General features: G+C 40.2%; 1 protein-coding gene across 3 annotated transcripts in view; it reads right to left on the reverse strand.

Moving 5' to 3' along the window:
* trappc9 (trafficking protein particle complex subunit 9) overlaps positions 1 to 20,182 on the reverse strand; it is a 196,876-nt gene that overhangs the window by 135,768 nt on the left and 40,926 nt on the right. For all 3 annotated transcript variants that reach the window (XM_062409866.1, XM_062409865.1, XM_062409868.1), the window contains 4 exons: positions 18,937 to 19,063; positions 18,670 to 18,802; positions 15,991 to 16,154; positions 4,638 to 4,790 (listed from right to left, as the gene is read on the reverse strand). In XM_062409866.1, the coding sequence (XP_062265850.1) occupies positions 4,638 to 4,790; positions 15,991 to 16,154; positions 18,670 to 18,802; positions 18,937 to 19,063 (577 nt within the window). The remainder of the gene's footprint in view (positions 1 to 4,637; positions 4,791 to 15,990; positions 16,155 to 18,669; positions 18,803 to 18,936; positions 19,064 to 20,182) is intronic.

Consider the following 20,182-nt stretch of genomic DNA (forward strand, 5'->3'; position numbering starts at 1 on the left):
AAAAGTATTTACAGAAGTAGAACAGCAGTGCATTTCCAGTCAACTGAGCTCAGACAATGAGAAAGCAGAAGAAGAAAAAACCTTCCTGTCCCTTACTAATGTCAACAGAGCTTTTGAATGCATCTCCCTCCTTTAATCCATACTTCAGTTGGTATAATGTGTTTCTTGTGTCCATTAACTTTTTCAGATGTGGGTATTTACTGCACTACAAGATGCAACCTCCAAAGACAACCATAGTGTTGGCCGTAGCAATTAGGGTACAAGACTTATTCAATGCATTAAAGCCTGCTCTAAGTCAACACCCATTAGTCCTGAGAGATGATATTTGATTCCGTGTTATGGTGACATGGTATCAGCTCGGATCAAAAGTGAAAGGTAAACTTGTATGAGGAGCAATCAATGAGGCTTGGCTTTTATTGAATATTCTCACTGCACTCTTCTATGATTTGCGCCACATGCCTCAGCTGAGACACAAGGGACACGCGTGCAGCACCATCGGTAGGCTGTACACTATTTCCATTAAGTTCTGATTGTACTGACCTTCCCTGGGTAAACTAGAATACTGAATATTTCAACAGATTTTAATTTAAAATCATACAAATTTCTCAGGATAGTATTTTCAAATGCATCTTGTAATTTATCGATATCTCATTAAAATGCAGTTTCCATGTCAAAATTAAATAGTTAAACAGTTTGTCTAAAAAAAAGATGAAGCTGCAGTCCAGAAGCAGTTAGCTTAGCTGTCAATTAAATCTAGAAGGGGAGGAAAAGCTGGACTCAGCCCGGATAATACAAATACAAAATCTACGTAAAGAAAGAATATGCAACAATTCTTCATTAAAATGTCTAAAAACAATTCTACCTTTACTATATAAATTATTGATTATAAATCTGGAAAACTCTCAACATTTGTATAAAAGGTATCAGGATATTTTTGTCATTTACCTGTGGCTTTGCCCTTACCTGTAACTTCGGGAGCAAACAACTAATGACAAAAGAAAAACTCTGCCAGCCAGTTCGCCAATAGGCCCGTCAGCTTGTTTCCCTTCTATTGACTGGAATGGTCACTTGTAATCAGGGTTCTTGCACTATTTTTAAAGCAGCATTTACAAACCTTTACATAAATCTCACTACCACAAAAAAATGTACGATTTACCATGATGGGCAGTAGGGATAAACACAGACTACGCACCAGAAGTGCCGAGGTAACACAAACAAGTTTTAAAGATGTTTTTATAGTAGGACACTGTGCGTGACAAAACTCCCATCTGCTTTAAATGCAACGCCTGCAATTTTAATACTTTGCAGTCAATTTATGGTCAATTTAAGACAATTAAAGACAGTTTAGGGCCGTAATTTAGTTGATTTAAATTTAACACTTTTTAGGACTTTTTAAGGAGCCGAGAAAACCCTGGTAATGGATCTCAATTATTCATTGACATTTGCTGAATAAAGTGAATAAAACTTGGGCTGTTTATTCAACTTCTGGCCTCATTTTTACAATGGAAACAAGAGAGGTATAAATCCTTTCCAAGCTTCGACAAGAGAGCAAAATTAGATATTTCCCAAAATATTGATTCACCTTTTTTGAAACAAAAACTATTTGTCTTTTTCTTTGTCAATTCTTCATTGTGCCTGAACAGTTTCACTCGTCTCAGACTTGCTGTTCTACAATTACAGCGAATCTTCTAAGGGCGGCTGTGGCTGTAGAGCGAGTCACCCTCTAATTGCAGGTTTGCTAGCTGCTCCCCGTACATATGTCAAAGTGTCCTTAAGCAGGACACTGAACCCGAATTGCTGCAAACGCCTTGTCTGTGTGTGTGTTTGTGTTTGTGTGTGTCTGTTTATGTGGCTGTGTGTCGGGGGGGGGGGGGGGTGCAGGCAAATTGCAAAGCAATTTGGATAAAAGCACAATATAACTGCAAACCCTTTCATATCCACTTACCCCTACTCAGTGTTGTAAAGAAAGCCGAGGGATTGTCATGCATCCTTCTTTCATTTGTGTTTTTGTGCCTTTAGGAGAAGTACTTTTTTGTGTTAATATGCAGGGAGACAACAACAATAAGTGTCCTTTTGAAAATGGCACAACGGGCAGCAGGGAACGTAATTCCACAACGTTAACGAAGATTATCAGGAGCTTTCAAACTATAAACAGCCCTGAGACAACCAATAAGCTCCCTCTGATACAGTGAAAACTCACACTGACATTATGAGACCATTGTAAGAGATCTGATTTTATAACGACTAAATAACAACATTGTAAACAATTACATTTCATCTGTTTGCCAGACTAAATTCTACTTGTTCCTTTTTTGTATCTTCTCACCTGATTCTCAGCAAGTTATTGAATAAACCTTTTTTTATAAACACTTCCACAAGAAACAGTTTCCTTGACAACAAATGCCTCAGGGAAAGTGTATGCTGCTGTGCTGCTGCCTCAAACAAGGAAATCATTTACCACAATATGGCAGTATTAAAATTTGAACATGACCATATGTGGTGGCGAAGCAAGACAACAGAACAGTCGTTGACTGCACCAGCTGGGCCTTGAACAATCAAGATTTCACAGTTGAAAAGGCAAAGATGGCAGAAAATAGGTAATCTCACCGCACAGGAGTACAGACTGAAAAACAAAGCCAAACCACTGGCTCTATGCAAATAGGTTCATTAGTATAATAACAACATTATTACAGTGATTACATTATTGTTTTAGAGTGTGAGATAGCATCAAATGTGTTTAGCAAAAGCTGCATCCCATAATGTCACCTTAATAACTACATTCTGAGCTGCTGTAGGAACCACGTCTTATCTCCCTAATTCAGGGCCCCAATTATTGCTCAGCTAATTAAAACCTTGGAAACAGTATCATTTAAATGACCTCATGAGAGGAGAAGAGAAGAGTGGCCCAGGGGCTGAAATAAACATGCAGCACTGTATATGTTTATATATATGTTTTGGTCTTATGGCAAGGTAACATCAAGTGGTGCAGAAGCAGCAGGTCCATATTGATCGCTCACTATTCATCAACGCAGAGAGTCAGTGGTGAAAAGGTTCAAGCGTCTGATGAAGGAGGTAGAGAGGTCAGGAGCAAGACGGGAAAGAAAGGAACTACAAGAAAGACTGGAGAAGGAATGCAAAGAAAGAGCTTCCAGGTAGCGGGAGAAGGTCAGAGTTTGTTTTTTTTTAAGTAGGAAGAAAATCACAAGAGAGGGAATCCGACAGTTGAAATGAGGAAGGCAGAAGCTAGGAGAGAAATGGAGGTGGAGAGACCTTGAGACCTCTCTCCTATTTCTGTTGAATCTTAAATAAGGTAGGTAGAATCGCTGTCACAGAAAGTGCTCCGTCTGCAGGGGCACATTAACACTAATTTCTGCATCCGACACCTCAGCTGGCTGAGGTACATTTCAACATCACCCACCACAGTGTTGCAACTAATGATTAAATTCACTATAAGTAATTCTGTTACTTTTTGGTCTATGAAATGTGAGGATGTTGTTGACAATCAAAATCCAACGTGATGCCCTCAAATCTCAAAGATATACATTTACCAATGATATAAAAGAGAAGGAAAGGGAGTAGTGTCTAGCATGAGAGGATAAAATCAGCAAATATCAACACAATGCACACAGAGGCCATATTCATGGTTCCTTCGAGAAATCTGTAACGTGATGACCCATTTTGACCCATACCATCCCAGTTCCTCCAACAGAATTAAATCAATCTATAGCAGTAATGCCACATATTCCAAGTGACAGGTAAACCGACTAAAGAGCGAAAGATCAGTTATGCTTGAGAGAAAGAACTGCAGTGATGCCCTAGCTGCAGTTAGAACTCAGAGGTCTGACTATCTGAATGGATGGTGAAAACGTTATGGACCATAGCGTGAGCATGTGGTAGCACACAATATCGGAAACACACATTGCCTGGAAGCGTTAGCAAACATGTGGCAATTAGCGCAAAGTCATAAATTCCAAATGTTATTATGAGAAGTGTTTTTGGTTCATTCTGAATATGGAGGAATGCCACAGTCTAGATGCTTACTGGGAAACACTGTTCATCCACTTCAACCTCATCAACGGCCATATGAACAAATAAACCCTTGGTGTTCTTTACATATTTTTATTCCTGTTTGGCTCTGGATATTTTTCTATTCATTTCTTGAGATGTGCAAAAGGCAAAATAAGATGGTTTCTTCAAACGCAAGTCCTTGAGATTTCAATGAAATCATACCACAGTTAATGGTGAGCTCTTTTTCAGCAGCACCTATCAATGCTTTCCTCTCAGTGATGAAAGGAGAGCATTGTCTATTCAGTGTTTTTTATAAGTAGTGAAACAACTCAGTTTTGTTAGGCGGCACATACAGAGAGTGTAGTCACAGTAATTGCTCAAGAAGTGTTTACTGTTATGAAATGATATTAAATGATAAAGATATTGAATATTTTTGCTGATACCACAAGTACAAAAAGGTGGCCCCATGTCAACCAGGCCGATATGCCAACTTAAAAGGGGATAATCATGACAAAATGTTATGGTTTTCATGAATAATGTGTATCATAACCTGCGAACCTGTATAACAACAGTTTTAAAAGTTCATATTTTTCATTTGGGTTCATACGTGAATTCCTGGGTCCACTCACCGTCGTTGAGGTCCTGCAGCAGGTGCTCCTGACCAGAGAAGTCCACCTTGACTTGGATATTGACAGTCAGCGTCACAGCCTGGCCGGGTTTCAGAGGCAGGTGAGACAAAGCCTCGTCCAGCTCCCAGCTCAGAAACTCTCCAAACATTTTCTCTGCACAGGCACAAAAGAATAAAAAAGAAAAAAATGTATTTCAATAATATAACATGGCATGCCCTTACACAGTCGCTCCGGCTGGGATACAAGATAGCAATAGTTTTTTTTTGATTTTTTTAGACAAAGAAAGTTAGATTGACAATACTGAGCATGTAGCCACTGTAAGGCAAGTTGCACAATGATGGGCAAGTTTGGGCAAAAAAGAAGTTGGGAGAAAAGAGACGATGTATTTTCATTTAGCATTTCAAAGCTGCTGATTGGCCTCCTTCCTACAAAGACTTTATGTGCACGCCACCACACCTGACTTTATCCCCTAACATTCCACATGAGATGAACGACTCAGCTGCATCTACTTCAACCAGGGGCATCAAATGAATGGTGCATCACCTGAATGGAGCATGTGTTCTGTCTGTGCAGGTGAGACACTCCTGCTCTCGGGGACGGCAGGAGCAGCAATCAGGCTGATTAAAGCAGACGCACAGCAGAAGGGGAGATGCGAGCTCACTGTGCAAACAACAGTTTACATGGCCGTGCTTGTTTCATAACCAAAGGCTTTAAAGTCCTCTAAGAGGATGTGAATGCAGGCGGCATTAAATAAAGATTTTGTGAATAAGTCTCCACTTAAATTATTCATACATTCAGAGCTCCTTGTGGTGAATTAAGAGAGAGAGAGAGAGAGAGAGAGAGAGAGAGAGAGAGAGAGAGAGAGAGAGAGAGAGAGAGAGAGAGAGAGAGAGAGAGAGAGAGAGAAAGGAAATAGGGGTAGAGAGTAGTAGAGCAATGATTTAGGAATAGGATTGAGAAGAGAAATTCATGAGAATGTGCAGCATCAGGATTGTGGATGACGTTACTATCATTTCACTACTAAACTATGAGTCAGTGCCTGTGAAGAAGCATTGCCTGCACGTTGTTAAGTATCAACCAGTGACGTTAATGTTTTTGCAAATACAATATTAAGACCATGACAGTGCAGCTTGAAATACTGTCCAGCACACTTAGATTGGAGATTTCCATCCCCTCTGGTTCTGATAATCCTTCTCTTTCTCCCTCAGTGATCGACCAGAGGGAAACTGAAGAGAAGCATTTAAGCTCTAACTCACGTTTTCGTTGACGAAAACGATGACGAAATATATTCGTTAACGACCCTTTTTCCATGACGAAGACGAGACGAAGACGTAACAAAAACGGATCTTTGAAAATAAAAACTATGACTTAATCTTTTTTTAACTTTCGTTGACGAGACAGTGAAAAGTATAAAGTATCAGGAGCGGGCGAGTGAGTCTGTGTGTCTCTGTGTGTGTGTGTGCCTGTGCGCTCCCAGATAGCGCACCGGTCCCGAGGCTCCCCCTGTCCCGAGGCTCCCCCCGTCTTGCTCATTCGCTCAGAGACACAAGATCAGAGCTAGTAAACGTGAAGAAGCCTCTCAGTGACCGACTGCTTCTTAACTATGAAAACAGTGAAAACACAGAGTTTCTCTGGTCTCAGCTGATCAGAGATCAGCACCTCAGCTTCTTGATCGCCTCCAGTCTGACCTGCTCTCACTTTTTGTTTTCACATTTAAAACTAAATATATATTTTTAAGCTATTAGGCTTTTTATAGTAAAGGAGTTTAATTTGGCTATTAAATGTGACTAAAACTAGACTAAAATGGAATTCGTTTTCGTCAACTAAAACTAAACTAAAATGTAATTTGTTTTAGTCAACTAAAACTAAGAAGGGTAAAAATGACTTAATGTGACTAAAACTAAAATGCATTTTCGTCAAAAGACTAAGACTAAATCAAAAATAGCTGCAAAAATGAACACTCAGTTATTAGTTGAATATCTAATAAGTGAAAAAAGGCGGCTAGGTGCAGCCAGCTCAAAACAGTTTCATCAGTTGAATTCCTATAGCGTTAACAAAGACTCAAATAACAGTCACATCCATAGCAGCAACAGAAATACACTCAGTTGCTAGTTTAATACACCACAAGCTGAAACTAATGCAGTCTAACACAACAGCACTTTGATAAAGTCATGAAGGTGATCCTGTCCAGTTTGTGTTGAGTTGTGATTTTCAGGATATACTGTAGTTTGTGAAGCTGTTGTGATCAGTTCGTTTCATATATTGCAGAACTCTCCAGCCACCCAGCTGTGCTTAGCGTGCTCTAAGCTAATGCTAAAATGCTCAAAATGACCTGACTAACATGCTGATGCCACTGAGATAACACCATGTTCATGACCTGAGTGGCACTAGATTAACAATAGTTGTTGGGAGGTGACATACCGCTTACTGCTTTCCTACGTTGATGGTTGGCTATTGCTTCAAACCAGGGGTGGGCAAAATTTTTGACTCGCGGGCCACAATGGGTTCTAAAATTTGACAGAGGGGCAGGGGCAGGGACAGGACCAGATGGATGGAGTGTTTTTGTAAACTGAAAATCATTACATGGATGGATTTGGCCTTTAACAAGTTGCAAAGCATTTAATTGCAAGGCAATTTAACAAAAACTCGCCTTCAGAGAAAGGCTTGCTAGGCCTTTGCTAATTCGAATGCCACCAAAAAACTTGCCTTGGTATCTGACTCTTGAATCGCAGTTTGTCGGTCTATAAATTAGCCGCCAACCTCTGAGCCGTAGCCGCCCGTTCTTGCGTTGACTGCTTGCTAGCATAGTTAGCATGCTTTGTAGCAAAGTGACGGTTGATGTTGTACTCCTTGAAAACTGCGACAGTCTCTCGCCATATCAGGCATACAGCCTTCGATTGGACTTCGGTGAAGTATTTTGTTGTCCATTCCGTGTTAAACACTCGGCACTCATTGTCCACTTTTCGTTTCCTTGATCCGCTCATTTTACAGAAGGGCTCACAAGGCAAAGTGAAAAAGTGAATGGAGATCATGTGCCCTTTCATCCCCTATACACATCAAATTTAATTTAGCTGATGCTTTTATCCAAAGCGACTTACATGAGTGTGTTTAACCCAGAGGGTACAAACCCAGAACAACAGGAAGCAAGAAAGTATAATTTCTTTAAAAATAACAAAGTGCTATAAGTACAGTGGATATAAAAAAGTCTGCACACCCCTGTTCAATTTCAAGTTTTTTGTGAGACAAAGATAAATCCTGTCATAACTTTTTCCACCTTTAATGTGACCTATAACATGAACAATTTCAGTTGAAAAACAATCTGAAATATTTTATTTTGTGCACACCCTTAACCTAATACTTTGTTGAAGCACCTTTTGATTTTATTACAGCACTCAGTCTTTTTGGGTAGAAGTCTAATAGCATGGCACATCTTAACTTGTCAATATTTTCCCACTCTTCTTTGCAAAAGGTCTCCAAATCTGTCAAATTACGAGGGCATCTCCTGTGCACAGCCCTCTTCCAATCACCCGACAGATGTTCAATTGGAATCAGGTCTGGGGTCTTGCTGGGCCATTCAAAAACAAGAATCTTTTTCTGGTGAAGCCATGCTTTTGTTGATTTGGATGTGTGCTTTGGGTCGTTTTCATGCTGATTGGTGAAATTCCTCTTCATCTTCAGCTTTCTAACAGAAGCCTGAAGGTTTTGTGCCAAAACTAAATGGTATTTTTTAACTGTTCATAATTCCCTCCACCTTGACTAAGGCCCCTATTCCAGCTGAAGTAAAACAGCCCCAAAGCATGATGCTGCCACCTCCATGCTTCACCATGGGTATGGTGTTATTTGGGTGAATGAGCAGTGTTGTTTTTGCACAAACATACCTTTTGGAATTATGGCCAAAAAGTTCAATCTCGGTTTCATCAGACCATAACACATTTTCCCACATGCTTTTTGGAGACTTCAAGTATGTTGTTGCACAATTTAGCCGGGCTTGGATGTTTTTCTTGTTAAGAAAAGGCTTCTGTATGCAACCCTTTCCCATAGCCCAAACATACGAAGAATACGGAAGATTGTTGTCACTTGTAGTAAACAGCCAGTCCTTGAAAGAAATTCCTGCAGCTCCTTTAATGTTGCTGTAGGCCTCTTGGAAGCCTCCCTGACCAGTTTTCATCTTGTCTTTTCATCAATTTTGGAGGAATGTCCAGTTCTTGGTATTGTCACTGTTGTGCCATATTTTGATGATGGCTGTCTTCACTGTGTTTTCCGTGGTATATCTAATACCTTGGAAAATTGTATCCTTTTCCTGACCGATACCTTTCAACAATAAGATCCCCCTGATGCTTAGGAAGCTCTCTGTGAACTATGGCTCTTGCTGTAAGATGCAACTAAGAGAATGTCAGGAAAATCCTACTAGAACAGCTAAACTTTATTTAGGATTAATCAGAGTCACTGTAAATGATGACAGGTGTGTACTGACTACTATTAACGTGATTGGTTAACTTTGAATAAAGCCACATCCTCAGTTATAAGAGGGTGTGCACACTTATGCAACCACATTATATTAGTTTTTTATTTTTATTTTTCCCTCTAAAAGATCTCAGTTTGCTTTTTCAATTCACAAGTCACATTAAAAAGGTGGAACAAGTTCAGAGAGGATTTATCTTTGTCTCATTTGTTTACATCACAAAAACCTTGCATTTTAACAGGGGTGTGTAGACTTTTTTATGTCCACTGTAAGTGCCATTTAAGTGCTACTAAATGCTTTTAGTAATTTTTTTTTTTTTTTAATATTTGGACAAGTTTGGCGGGTCAGATTAAAAATCCCAACTGGCCTTATAAGGCCCGCAGGCCGTACTTTGCCTATGTCTGCTTTAAACCCTCACAAAATTCTAATATGAATCAATATACTCAGCAGTTAGCAGATTGTGTATTCGTGCTTTGCAGTGCTTATGTGATCTTGTGAATGTAAAATCTAACAAAACGTCAAACAAAAGTTTGCCCAGCTCAAATAATTATTTGAAAGCTATTGTTAAAAGTCAAGATGAGACACAGAATATAAGCAATTTGGAGACTTTGTAATTAATGAAAATAGGAGTCATGATGGGAGAGTTCTGGAACAAAAACACAAGTGCCTTACCAAATAACAGCCATTAGAACTACATTTAAACCGCATGAAAGTGCTTATAAAGTCTAACTAGAACAAAGGAGTGCACAGGCAGCTCTGTTTATGATAACAAAATCACTGAAGCAATATTTATTCCCTTTTTACCCTTTTTTATGGGCTGCAAAGCTAAAGCTGTTATATGAAACATTTGATATGAATGTGCATAAGTGTTTTAGAGGGCAACTCATAGTTATAACCTCAAAAGGGCAATAAGGCAGCAATGAAGAAAAAAAGGTCGGATGGCTGGTTACTGTCTGCAAAACCAAGACTCTTACTTTAGTGTGATACAATAGATTATTGTGTTAAGAGTTTATTTTGTTATCTACAAAGTTCTTCACTCATGAATAAATATTTACTTTAGAGAAACTGGACTCATATCTCCTGTGTCAAGGTGGTTGTGCTGTGGCAGAAAGAGTAATGTTTTGTTTGTTTTGCCACAGGTGTCCACATATTGCGAATCTTCATCTTTTATTCATTCGACTCCCACAAAGAAAGCCGAGGGCTTGGGAGAGGCCCTCTCAACTGTGGCCTGTCGAAAGGCACCGGTGACGACTGAGGAGGTGTAACATGATGACCAGGGGCCGGTAAGTGCCGTCAGCTGGGTGCTGCAGTGTGTCGCTAAAGATTCCACCGCTGCTATATCGATAATCTCCTCGATAGGGACCAGTATCCCTATCTACTGTATGTGTACGGCTGAGGCACCCAGGGTTTAAAATACGATCTAGAGTCAAATTTATGTATTATTCATCATGGTTGGAGGAAAGTGATACATTACTGAAACATACACATGAACACATAAAAATGCCACTCAGAGACTCACTTGGGGTCAAAAGTACACACAGTGTATATGCTCTAATTATGCATAGACTACTTGCCTACACATAAATTGCTATTTATAAAAAACAGAATGTGCAATGAGCCTTTGCACACCTGATGCATACTCGATACAACTCAGAGAGCATTAAATATTCTATTCGTATCAACAGAGGCCCAGGGAATCTCAAAGACCACCTTCACCGTGTCAAGGGCACTTGTGTGTGCTATAGTGTAGATCGAGAATTAGCAGCTTCAGCTTGAGGTTGGCTAACAAAGTGTTTTTACATATTCGTTGCTGCAGATCCCTGTGGTGCTGATCATGACTTAAGTAATGAATCCTAAAAACTAGCAGAAAACGCCTAAAAACATAAGCTCCTTGGAAAATGTAACAATGTGAACATGTAAAACAAAGCAAGGTAAATAAAATAGTGGTTTTAAAGTAAATGTACTTTTTTACATCCTACCACTGCTGTACAGGATCCAATATAAGAGATAAACCCCTTAGAATTATGTCAGATTTAGACTTTAGTTAGAGTTTAATGCACCTGACCCACAACTCACTACAGAGAAGGATGAGGGCGGCAGTGGAACTTGATAACTCATTTATATATCTTGAGAATCTCATTCAAATGAATGAGAAAATTAAAGTCCAAGTTCAACAGTCCAGATTTATAGTTATTGAAAAAAATCTGAAGTGGATGATTTGTCATTTGATGAAATGAGGTGTTAAAACACCAGAAACAATCAGACTAACTTGATTAAAATCACAATCACAATGTGGTGCTTCCTTCAAAGACTGGTCTTATTTAAACCACTTGAGTTGAAACCGCAGTGGTTTCCTAAATTACAGAAACAAGAAAAGATGAAGTTACACAGAAAAAAAAAAGTGGATGATCAATTGCACTGCAGTGCAATTAGCAAGTCGCGTTGTATCATGCAGCCCACCAGACGGCCCCTCCTCCGAGGAGACGCGTCACTTTGGCTGAGGAGTCATTTTCTGACTCTTGAAATTGTTTACAAAAGACTCCACAAATCACAGGGAAACACTTCAAAAAACCTTGTTATTTAATATGATTAAACTCAGAGCAGAGCAACATTTTGCACTGTCTAACAGGCACGAGAAAGGGCTGCAGTGTAGCTGCAGTACAGAAAGAGGTCCACGCCGATGTGTGCTAATTATCAGCCTCCACAACAAACTGAGAACGATTCCCAGCAAACACACAGGTCATTCACTAGCAGCTATCCAGGGGGCACTGTGGAGAGCATAAAACAAGCCGAGCCTCTGCTTTTAACACCATTTCCAATAAGGGTCAGTAAAAGTATGATCTTGATCTGGCTACATAAGACTGTGAATAAAACTGAACGCACACTTAAGGTCCGGAAAGTGAGGCCAATGCGTTAGTGCCTGAAAGTTGACTGACCAGCAGAGGGCGACTCCACTGGTTGTGAAAAGCAGTCCGTTTCCATCTATGAGAAAATGACTCGACTTCTCACTTGATTTGAACTTCACTAAACATTTTTCAAACAGAGATTATGCTCTCAGTCTCTAGTGTCAACTCCTTCAATACAGTAGGATGTGTATTATGAATGACTGAGAGCTAATACCAACCTATGGGTACCGTTCGAAGGTGGAGGTGTGTGTGCAGTGTCTATGAGCTCGCAAAATGCCAAAACCGAGGTTTCGCCATCGGTTGGGTTTGCCACTTGGTCAGAGCTGAATCTCAGAACAGACTAAAGACTCAATGACTCTGACAGACTTGACGGCTGAGAAGATAATTATAAAGGCTTATAAATAATTCACATGAGGAAATGGGACCGCTTGCCAGATAACAAGAGCTTTCCCTTCCCCTCCTCCCTCCTCAACCTCACCCGTAGGTGGTACATGTAGTGGACAGAATAACAGTCTTTAGAGTAACCTACAAACATTATTTACTTCCAAGATAATGTCGACTCAAAACCCAGCTGAAATCGTGACGTCTGTTTTTGCGGTTATAATGATGTCAGCATGTTCGTCAAATGTATCTTTATCTGTATTTTCAGGTCTTTGGGGAAATATCAGCGTACACACACTGTTTCCTCTCCGCTGGCGGAAGGGCATGTCGTGTCTGTGTGTGATTGACAGCAGCCGATAGGCTCAGCTCCAGCAGGGGAACGAGAGACAAACACACTTGAGCTGTAGCTCGAAGGCCAAGGGTAGATAATGTGGGACTGCAGCATATTGAACAGAGTTCATGTATAACATATTTCCTCATGCACTGTCTTAACAGACCCAGAGACATTTTGAGCAGCTTAATGTGTGTGCTGATCTGACATATTCTCACTGCACTGTAATTGAAGTTGTAATGAATTGGGAGTAATATTTGATTTCAAATTTTCCTAAATATTATCAATAACAGACACATTGTGTACAGATGTACCTGACCTCACCAGTTGGATTTTCTTTTCTTTTAATTTCCTGGCTCACCGAAGTCACTTTTGTTTTTCTACAGTCTTGATGTGTTGGCTCATTTTGCTGCTTGTACTGAAATGTGAGTAATGTAGAAACATGTCAGATTCTATCCTTGCTGTTACCACGCAATGGATGCCATAAGAAATAAAATGCACTATTGTAATGAGGCCTATTGGATCAACGTTGTAGCTGCCATTCTATGATGAGTTTCAAAGGGTCATTTTACAAAAATCCAAGAGCATGAGCTGAAATCAGAAAGCTCATATTAAGACAAAAGTATTTGACGCATTGAATTTTCAACATTCAAAGAACAGATGCAAATTTGCTGTTATATAAGTGACATTATTGCAATTTTCTCAAGTAGGTAGAGCTGTATTCTCCCTAACATAATTGTATAGTATGTGGTGAAACCACTTTTTAATGTCTTGCCAATTTTCAGAAGGGGCAAATCAGGTAAAAAATAAGTATGTGTCCTCAAACTATTTTAATTAGGTTCCTCTACTACTTACAATAACATGGACAGACACATTATTATCCAACCTAGAGAAAGAGCTGGACAGGTGGGTTTTTCGGCTATCTTTATTTGAGAATGTGATATTTTCAGTTGAGAGCAGGACTAATTGATTTCATGTTCAGATTTCCCAAATCACCCCTGATTTGGCTTAGATTTCCTGCGCTCCAGCTTCAGCTTTTCTCCTCGTGCTCACACTGCTTCTGTGTGCATGAAACATTTTCCAGCTGCTCTTGGATGTCTGATTTTGCAGCTTCATGTTGACCCGTAATGTCCTGGACTCCTGCTCCATCGTGCCGGTGTAATTTAAAAAAAAGACGTTCAATGACATAAAGCTTAAACATCTTAAAGAGTGTGGGACATTTTTACTTGTCAATTCTATTGGTTGGGAATTTTTGACAGACATGCTCAAATCCAAGAGAAGAGAAGAAAAGTGAGAGTAGCAGAGATATCTGAAAAGGAGACGTTTCATGTGCACACAGAGGAGCAGGGAGGAGCTGGAGCTCATCACATCTAGGAAATCTAGGTACGAGCAGGGTTCATAAGTGCAAGTGCAGTGGTTTGAGTGAGAGCATTACAAATTCTAAACGTGAAATCAATAAGTTCGGCTCTCAAACGGAAAGATAGGAAAAAAAAAAACATAGGCTGGAAATCTGTTAAGAGGTTCCTATAGCAACAACAAAAAAGGAGAGTCATTCGCTCATCGCGCTGTTATCGAGCCGTAGAGTTTCCATCAGAGGTGGAATCCAAAGGTTATTTTGCATCTCTGCACAGTACAGAGTCCTTGACATGCTTGTGGGAGAAATGCATGAACGTAACAATGTCAGAACCTGTGTGGTGGTGGGACAATGATCTATCAGCGTTAACCGTTTGGACGGAGGATGCGTTATTGTGTTCTGTCTTCAATTAAAACACTGCAAGGCCATTTTGGAAATGTCAGATCAATTCCAAATATACTGGCTCCCTGCTCTTCCTCTGCTCATCCAGCTTTGATTGAACTGCTGAGAGAATAGTTCGGGGGAAGTGACTAATAAAATAAAACTGGTTCTTTGAATCAGTGGATATCGAGTACTGTTTTCCCAGAGTGTTGTGTAATAGTGGGAAGTCTCTGAGTAAGGTGTATTTTTAGAATAACCTGTAAAATGGTAACTGTGACATAATGACATGGCATGCAGGCTCCTACAGACTTCACTTAAGCTGCTCTCAGGAAAATGTGAGGGAAAACGTATGAAATATTACATTCTGTTTAACCTTCCTGCCCGTTCCTGAGAAAGATATCTGGAAAATATCAGAGTGAGGCCATTTGAGAATAAAACAGGACTTTTTTTTTAAAAGAGCACGTTGACAACATTTAAAAAATGCGATGGACATGAAACAGGAGGAATCCAAACATCTGAGGATGAAAAAGAGGTGTCCAAATGTATTTTTGCTTTCAACACCGATATAAACATTACAGCTGAGTCAGTGGCTTATTTTACCTACGTCTTTGGTGTGCTGTAAACAAAAACACTTTCTGCAGCAGAATGAATATGTCATGTCCTGCGTCCCGAAGGCCTTACCCCGGACCTGAATGTTTCCGTTTCAGTGAGTCTGACCCAGAAAATCAACTCCAATCAACTCCAATGTCCAGACGCTATGTTCAAACATTTTGCTGATTTCATGTCTGAAAACAGTATTACACAGAGTTTGGGCACAACAGCATAAGTGTCTTAAGAAAGTCAATGTGTAGGATGTAAACATAACTGTGCCCAAATGATAAGTACAATTTTGAAGCCAAACATCTGTCTTCACGCTGCTGAAAATACTATAGTAGAATATTGGAAAGTAAAGTTGCTCAAATTGAATCAACGCCTTCTTACCAATACAAATTTGCAGTAGTCATGATATAAGGCAGTTGAAACCACAACCAGATAACACCATCCATTAAACTTGACTACAACTTGACAGGAACCATCGACAACATAGGGGAGTTATAGCCTCTAAACTTCTGACACTACCATCATCATAACCTGGGGTGTTTCTTTTAATAAATTATAGCGGATTATTTTACTCTCGGACATAGACTGTAAAACACACAGACAGTCAGGGTGAAGGGGATCTGAGCACCTCAGCAGGTGTAGTTCAAAGAGATGGAGCAAAGAGTATAAAGCAGACATCACAGCCACACCCTATGGCACAAACTCTGCGGGTGATGAAGAGCCCATCGTCAAACAGTACTGATGAAGCAAACTATACAGCAATGGTCTGAATGTATCCGTATTCATTACATATAGGCTATTAATCTACAATCTACATGGTGTCAGGTCTTTCCTTTGACACCATTTCCTGTTTCTTGAATTACTGAAATCTGAAATGGCTGCATCAAAAGGTAGAATTGAAAGATGTTGCTTAAAGGATCTTGAAAGGTGGCGCTAACCTTTGGTGGTGACTATCTTCGAGGTGAGCTCCAGAGTCTCGATGTCCACAGATCCGATGTTTTCCAAGGTGATGGTCATCTGCTGGGTTTCTCCATTGAACAGCTGGACAGCCACAGTGCTGGACAGTTCTTCTTTGGACATAGGGTGAGGCATGTGCGCTGACCTGTTCAGATTTTTGGGAGCACAAAGAAGTTTTCTATGATTTTAGGTTGTAGAATTTTCAGTTTTTTTGTAGCCTTAACCCAACTCCTGAGAACGCCTCTCGATTAAGACAGTGAGTGCATTAACAGAGGGTTTTGGTGATGTGAAAAGAAGAAGCAATAAGTGCTACAGCTCTGCGATGGTGCCAAGAATATCTGTTAGCATTTAGGGAAGCACCTCGCAGAGTTAAGTCAAAGAAGAAGGTCTGGATACAGTGAGCGCTTCCAAGAGACCACATATCACACTTTCATACGATTTGCTTCATTCATATGTCTGCCACGGTTTTCTTTCAGCGCCAGGGAGCAAAAGTTTACCTGCTACTGTGACGTGTAAGGGTTGACAGGGGCCTAAGCCATTTCTGACATAGGAAATAAAGCTCCAAGAATATTATAAATTGCATATTCATTATGAAGCCAAAATTACCAACATATGTTTCTTACTATTTGAAATCTTACCCTGAAGGGATAGGACAGTATCTCAGCTATTTTCAAATATCCAATATCTTATTAATTAAATGATTCAATCAAATCATGTTGGTTCTGAAATTATTGATACATTTTGCTGGTGGTATTTCATTCAACAGATGTGATTTTTACTTAATTTTAAAAGTCTTTGAATAAAATGTAATCTCAAAGTTTCATACACACTCAAGTCTATTGTTATGTCTTTATGTTAGAAACAAAGTTTGGCTTAAGAAAACAAATCTGGTGCTGACCTGAGTTATAATTATGACTCTGCTGATCTGTATGATAGACTGCTGGTGTTCAGGGATGAGTTTTATACTCACTATAAGATCAATATGAGGTAACTGTAAATGAACTATAAATTGTAATAGTTGTGACCAATTAAAACCGCACTTTAATAAACATCAGAATAATTTAAAACAAAACTAAAATGAGAAATATGATTTGACATGTACTCTGACTTTTCAATCTAATGCCACTAGGTAGCCATCAGGCCGTTTTGGCTTCCCTTTAGGGGAGGAATGATACTTAACATGAATCAGTACATAAAACATTACATAAGCTGATGAGTTATCTTTTGTTCCTTGTTGAGAAAGTGAGTATCAACATTGTCCAAGTACAGTGCACTCTGTGAGCAGCAGGACAATGACACATTTTTCATTATTTGGGCTCTGCTCTCCAGCTGGATGCGTGTGAAATGAAACAATGACTATGAGGTCAACGTGCTGACGCTCGGCTTGGAGGGGGTTTGAGGGCGTTCACATCACTTGTGGGTGAACAGAGAATGACTCGTTGCCCTCTCGTATGGTCATGGCCAAACAGCAATGTTATTGTCCGTACAGTCCAGTCACCTGACCTCAGTTAACTCAGCATGTGTTGTCAACTTCCCGGAATGACAGACTCAACACAAGCATGTTAGCATTTTTGTTGATTGTTGTATGCATGTTGTTACCGTGGACTTTATATTAAAAATGAACAACGCTTCTCCACTTCCTCCCACGATAAAGAAATGAAGCTAAATTATCCCAGATACAAACGCTATCATCTCCCTCATCTGATTGAGGCGCGGTAGCGAGGTCTATCCAATACACACAGTTGTGGGGATCAACCGTTGTCTCATTGCATCAAATAACGAATCAAAACCAATCTTACCAGAAAGATTTACACTCGGACAGTTGGTGGCAGTCAGTCCAATTAGTTAAACCACGGTTCGATAATGAACAAGAACCTTCTTGTTATAATGTAAGAGATCTCTACCTTGGTGTGTGCAGAGCTATTTGCAGCATGCTCGTGCCGCTGCAACCTACCACATGATCGCGTTATGGTTCACACAGTTTTTCAGTATATGCAGACATCAAACCTGTAACTCTCAGCTGCAGTCGTGGCATGAGTTGCAGGTCTGTCTCTTGGTCAAGAATTCATCTTTTACGCTTTGTCTGTGCACCTGTTACGCATGAGAATAGGCTTTGTGCACATAAACCCTGTTACAGCCATAGATCTATTATATTCTGTGGGTAATACTGTTTGGAGTTAGGTTCAGGTCTCACCCACTAACATGGAGAAGACGGGGTTTATGACCTTTAATTCAGCCAGCCACCAGGTGGGGATCGAGATGCTTTGGCTTCACTTTTGGGGACCGGTTATGTCGTCCATCTTTGTACACAGTCAAAAGTTGTTACCCTAAATTTGCAGATTTATGATTTTTCTATCTAATGTGGATGGAAAATGCCCTCAAATGAATATCTCAGTACATTTAAATTTGCTTAAGTGAAGGTAAAACACCATGCAAAATCTGACCTCCAGTTTATAGCCTGTGATGTACGCTTGCATATAACAGCATTACATCTGTTACATGCTAGCTGTTATGAGCTGTGGCCCAATGCAGCCAGGGAGAGCAAATTACCCAATGTTTTTTGTTAAAACAAATACTTGTAGCTTCAGTGAGTAATATCATTACGAAAAGCTTTTTGTTGTTACACAGACGTCACCATATGAGGGCAGAGAGTTTCTGACCGTGGTAGGGATGTGCTGAGCTGGAGGCGAGGAAGGGAGGGAATGACCTCCACCAAACAGCCACTCGTCTTCACGCTAGGCAGGAGCTCCAGCAGGCAGTCGCTGGTCACACCAAACACGGACGTGTTGTAACCTGGGTTCAAATGTAAAGGATGGCGATATAGATGGTGGAATGTTTTTCAAAATTCAAGAGATCACACCTAGTTCGACCATCGTATTATTATGTGCAGTATCTGACTGATGGAATAGGTGTCCAGCTGGACTTACCGGTGACAGTGATGTTGCCGGCTGTACGAGGGACACCAACCAGAGTGACAGGGTACAGGCCAGACTCTGCAGGCAGGGTCAGCCCAGCAGGCAGAGATTCAAACTCCACTCCAGAGGTCATCAAACCCTGAAGACAACATCCAATATGATGGTTAATGATCAACATGAAACAAGGCAAGAAAATACATTTCAACCAAACGTGAACAAAAGAATGATTCTTCGTGTAAGTCTGAACCAAACAGGAGGAGACAGACTCTTTTCCACCATCGTGGAACAGGCTCTTTATTTTATACCAAAAAGAGCTAAATTAAATTGGTTCAGAAAAGTCAGTTCCTCTACGGTACCGAAGAAGGCCGGTTTGCAAGAGAAAAACTGACAACAAATCAAATAATCTGACAACTCCTAATCAACACTTTGCACTCTCCATTAAAAATGTGAGGTCTCCAGTCCACATGTTTCTGGAGAATGTTAATGTAAATGTAGGCAGGACTGAGAACAGTGTGGTTTCTGCCCACTGTTAAAGTCTGGGACACCATCTATAGGGTGTCAGTATCTAAATAATCCTCAGTGATATTAGGGATATGTGCAATATCAAGTGTCAATTGTCAAAAATCAGCTGAGCATCACTTGCAGTTCTGAAAAAGCTGTGCGTGTGCGTGTGTGTGTGTATGTGTGTGTGTGTGTGTTTCCATTGAGCGTGTAATCATGCCCCCTCAGAATAACTGTATTTACATTCTGAGTACACAGCGCCTGGCTGCACGAGGCAGACTGAGGTGACGTAATGACTGCTTCAATCCCTGGCAGCAGACACTACCTCACTAGAGGGAAGGCTGCCGATGAGCTGAGCCTCCGAGGTGCCACGGCTGTGATTTAACCTCCCCTTCCCTTCACTTCACTTCAGGACATTAGACGCCTTTATTGGATCGCACAAGTATCAGCGTTAACCTATTGGAAATAGTTAATTTGCATATAGCTTTGAAAAGGTTAATGAGCCTGTTTCATTAATAATAACGATTAGAGCATGGGCAGAGCGAATTGTATTGTTTTAGCTTGTGTGCATCGACTTCATCAAACGACAATGAAAGATCCCACTTAACCCTTTTGTTTTGCTTCACCTAATGCTATGATAATTGCACAATTATTATTCATGGTTATAAGAGTTGGTAGCAACATAAGAAACACAGATTTGTAGGACGGACATTTATCCTTGAGTTATTTTGCCTAAATATTACATACAATGTGGGGA

Source organism: Platichthys flesus, chromosome 17 (genome assembly GCF_949316205.1).
Source record: "Platichthys flesus chromosome 17, fPlaFle2.1, whole genome shotgun sequence".
Lineage (NCBI taxonomy): Eukaryota > Metazoa > Chordata > Actinopteri > Pleuronectiformes > Pleuronectidae > Platichthys > Platichthys flesus.